The sequence below is a fragment of the Emydura macquarii genome, unplaced genomic scaffold (genome assembly GCF_026122565.2).
Source record: "Emydura macquarii macquarii isolate MOO-44397 ecotype Brisbane River unplaced genomic scaffold, CSIRO-AGI_Emac_v2 contig_67, whole genome shotgun sequence".
Classification (NCBI taxonomy): Eukaryota; Metazoa; Chordata; order Testudines; family Chelidae; genus Emydura; species Emydura macquarii.
Window position 1 is genome coordinate 6,704,131 of NW_027130204.1, and position 4,497 is coordinate 6,708,627.

General features: G+C 45.5%; 1 protein-coding gene across 1 annotated transcript; it reads left to right on the top strand.

The window, feature by feature from the left end:
• Positions 1-277: 277 nt before the first annotated feature.
• Positions 278-3,690, top strand: GDF2 (growth differentiation factor 2). The gene is made up of 2 exons (XM_067531253.1): positions 278-756; positions 2,598-3,690. Exons 1-2 carry the CDS (start codon positions 411-413, stop codon positions 3,542-3,544), a joined length of 1,293 nt encoding a protein of 430 aa, XP_067387354.1. The 5' UTR covers positions 278-410; the 3' UTR covers positions 3,545-3,690.
• The last annotated feature ends 807 nt before the right edge of the window (positions 3,691-4,497 follow it).

Below are 4,497 nucleotides of genomic sequence, written 5' to 3' on the forward strand. Positions count from 1 at the left end.
CCTCTAACGCCTTCTCAGTGTTGGCAAAGAAATGATAGAAGAACATAATTAAGCAATGATGACCCTGAAGTGAAATGTGGATTCTTTACAGTATACAGAGTACAGCCATATGTGTTTGTCAGATGTTTATAGAGTCTTCATTAACTAAGAGCTTTGCTAGATAACAGAAGCTGAAGCATGGCATCAATGGCTGAGATAAGGGCAAGTGTACAACCAATCTGCTTGACAACTGACAAGAGGCTGGGGTTTGAAACAGACTGCAAAAGAACTCAAGAAAGTGATTTGCAAAGGGCATTCCTGTTGTTCGCCTTCTGCTTCCCTTTCTTCTGCCTCTAATGAAAGGAGAGCTCTAATCAACTGGAATATCCCTGTCTTTTTTCTGTCTCTGCTGGAAAGTGAACATATAAAACATGAACTATTTTGGGGTGATGGCTGCATTGTCTGTTTTCAACATCATCGCTTGTTTGACGAGAGGCAAGCCCTTGGAAGCCTGGGGCAAATTATCAGCTATGGAGAACTCTGATACGTCCTTTGATGACCCCGGGGACGTAGAGGGAGAGACCCATTTCAACTTTAAAACCTTCCTGGAGAACATGAAAGCAGATTTCCTGAGGAGTTTGAACTTATCTGGCATCCCTTCGCAAGAGAGGTCTAGAGATGAGCCACCACAGTTCATGATTGATTTGTACAACAGATATGCCACAGACAAGTCTTCCATCCCTGCATCCAACATCGTGCGGAGCTTCAGTACTGAAGGTAGGAGATGTCTTAAGCAGATAGACTGGAGTTTTAAGACAAGCATGAGAGTTAATTTCAAATCCCATTGAAATTCAAAGGGATTTGGGAGCCTAACTCCCTTAGGTTTCTTTGAAAATCCCAGTCATAGTCTGTTCTGTTATCATTTCTACCTCTACTTATTTTATTATAATCTTCAAGGTCTTAAGTCCTTTTCTTTGATTTTACATTGTACAATCTCCCCTTTCTTCTCGTGCTGATTCAGTTGAGACACCACAACTTGGGTAACCCTGCATGTGTTTCTCACAGCTAGAGATTTGAGGTTGAGGTGCAGAGTTTGGGTATAGATTTTGGAACATCCCCAATATTTGACAATGTTTGGATCCAGGGTGTTGTTCCAGCCCTTTATAAAGATAGGAGCTGAGCAAGAAATGTGGCTCCAGATTTCAACTATGAACCCTAGCCCCCACCCTCAGAGTTCTGCAGTACTTGGATCTGGGGCTTTGGTTCAGGCCCAGTTCAGCACATCAGTAAAATATCCTCCCATCCACTGCTTAATTTGTGCTAGGTCTTGCTAGGACTGAGTCTGGCACCTCTTTCATTACAAATTAAGCACTGTGTCCATCTAAGATAACATACAACTCAAAAGAAGCAATAAAAACAGGGAGGGGGTGTTAAGTGAATTTAGTGCTGGCAACAGGAACCAGCCAGGAAGAATCAACACTTCCATTTATTTACAGACTAGACACAGCACAGACAACAGCATAACAGCCATCTCCACATTCCCCCATGAGCATAACCAGAAGGACCCTGATAGGTGTGAGCTGGAATGCAGTCTCCATGGCCCCGTCCTCTGCTCTGACTGGCCATTGTGAAGATGCTTTCAGCAGGTTAGCCACTTGTCCATTAGAAACTGCACTGACGCCCACCCACGCATCTCACATAGACCACGAGACAGCCATCAGCTGGTGGTGATTTATAAAAATGCAACCAACCTGATCTTCCAGACATATCAAGCACCTCCAACTCCCATTGACTTCAGCTAGAATTACTGGTGCTCTGAGTATCAAGCTGATCTGGGCTGGAATGGAACCAGGGACTTAGAGGTGAAAGGTTCCATATCTGATTACCAAGCCCCCAGCTAGCCAGAACCTGGAGCATCTCTCGTTCAGACTTTTAAAGGGTTGATTGTCTTCCCTACTTCATCCCTAGTGCAAGATGCCCTTTTTTTGTGAGCAGTATTGGGGAAACTCAGCTAAGCTGGCACAGGGAGGTATAAACTAGAGATGTAAGTTACAGCTCTCTGCACCTGAAAATCCCCCACCACTGGAAGCGGAATTCACCCCAGGGCAGGGTATTGGAGGTGGGATTTGTGCTGTAGACCTCCATGGAGGTTTACAGCTTTACTTCCTACCTGTGCTCCTTAGGAAGGCCACATGGCAGAGCCTGTATGGGAAGCCCCTACATTTGCACAGTTCCCCGCTGCCCCAGGCATGTCCCCATTAAGAGCCACCACCACCTACTTTTGAGGCTGTGCTGACTCCTTATGTTTGTGCATGCCACGTTCATGCACACACACAGAGCCTAACTGAAGGTGTGTTTGCTGTGGACCACCACAACTTGATCACTTGTGGAGTGATCCCTCCATCTGGGTCTTAAACCCATAACTCTGGAGTGAAGCCAGTCCATTTTATTTAATACTAGTGGCAATGGTGTAACTTTCTTCTCAGCAACTCCTGGTAGAGGGTGGGCATTTCTTCTGAAATAAAGAAAGCTGCATGCTAAGTGCTTTAGTCCTCCTCACTGGATTAGCCTCTCTCAGAGGAGGCTGGGTGACAGCAATTCTTAATGTCCTGTTGCAGATGTTGTTGCCCTGGCTGCACCAGAAGAAAATCCATTTCAGAAACACACCTTGCTCTTCAACATCTCTATCCCGCGGCATGAAGAAGTCACCAGGGCCGAGCTGAGAATCCACATCTCCTGTAATAGGGACATTGGATCTCTCTCTAGACTGGAAGGCAACATGGTCATTTATGACGTTCTGGATGGAGACCTCTGGGAAAGTCCAGAAGGCACCAAATCATTCCTTGTCTCCCAAGATATCCAGGAATGTGGATGGGAAATGTTTGAGGTGTCCAATGCGGTGAAAAGATGGGTCAGAGCAGACAAATCAAAGACTAAAAACAAGCTTGAGGTTGTTGTTGAGAGTAAAACCCTGGGTGATTTCACATGTGGGAAGCTAGACATCAGTGTTACCCCCGACACTAAAAATCTGCCCTTGTTAATAGTGTTCTCCAATGACCGCAGCAACGGGACCAAAGAGACCAGAGTCGAGCTTCGGGAGATGATTGTTCATGAGCAGGAGAGTGTGCTAAAGAAGTTAGCAAAGAATGGCACTTTGCCCGAAGAACAAGAGGAGGCAGAGGAGAAATCCTTATCTGTCGCTGGGCTCCACCAGCCTTCATCCAGAAGCAAGAGAAGCACTGGTACCAACCACTGCCGGAGAACCTCTCTCCGTGTGAACTTCAAAGACATTGGATGGGATTCCTGGATCATCGCACCCAAAGATTATGATGCATTTGAATGCAAAGGGGGTTGCTTCTTCCCTCTGACGGACAACGTTACCCCCACGAAACATGCCATCGTCCAAACCTTAGTGCACCTCAAAAACCCCAAGAAAGCTGCCAAGGCCTGTTGTGTTCCAACCAAACTGGATTCAATTTCCATCCTCTACAATGACGATCAGGGAGTACCCACTTTGAAATATAACTATGAGGGGATGAAAGTAGCGGAATGTGGGTGCAGGTAGTATAAGGCAGCAGCTTTGAGAGCAAGATCAAACCTGTCTGCTCTTATGTAAATCTGTACATTTATGATGTAAATGTAAATCCATGCAGGCAAGCATTTTTAAAAAAACAAAACAAAACAAAAAGAAAATACCTAAAGCTTTCCAGATTGTCACTCACTGTAAATAAATTGCATATAACAGGGTACGATGAATATTGTGTTACAATACTATGTGATTGAAAGCCCAATACATTATTTAATAACAGATAGCAATTCATCCTGCAGAATCTGAATATGGTTTTCTGTTAACTCAATTAAGCATCTTAGTTGCAAATCACAGGATTTGGCTGCCTAGTTCCTGATAATCAGAGCGGCTGGATTTGGCAGCCCAGTTGATTTTAATAGGAAGTGAGACTCTAAGGCCCAGATCCACAAAGGGACTTAGGCACCTACAACCCAGTGCCTAAGTCCCAGTTTTAGGCACCACTATGATCCTCAAAACCCCTGCTCAGCTGCTGCCAACCCTGTAGACACCTAAATTCACTTGGCACTCAGGTTTTTGCAGTTAAGTTTTCCTATGTTTCTGCCTCCTCTTTCTGCATTACTGCTTCCCTCTAGGCATCCAGCTTCCTATCTTCCACCCACACTCCAAAGCAATCCACGAGCCAGGAGAAAATAGGCAGAGAAGTGCCCTTCTCACCCATGGGGCCCAATCTAGTAGGTATGCTCAGAGGCCACCTAACTTCATACGAAATATGAGGAGGAGACCTCCCTCCTTCATAACCTCCAGCCCAGCAACTGCCTAGAATGCTGGCTTCTTCCCACCATGGATTGTCTAGGAGCCTGTCTAGTCATAAGCCTAGTTAAGCACAGGAACAGGTTGACAAGCTGTCTGCAATGACACAAGAGTGTGAGTAACCTCAGGGCAGACTGTTAGGAAGCAGGGCACAAATCCCAACTGGTTGAGAGTTCCAT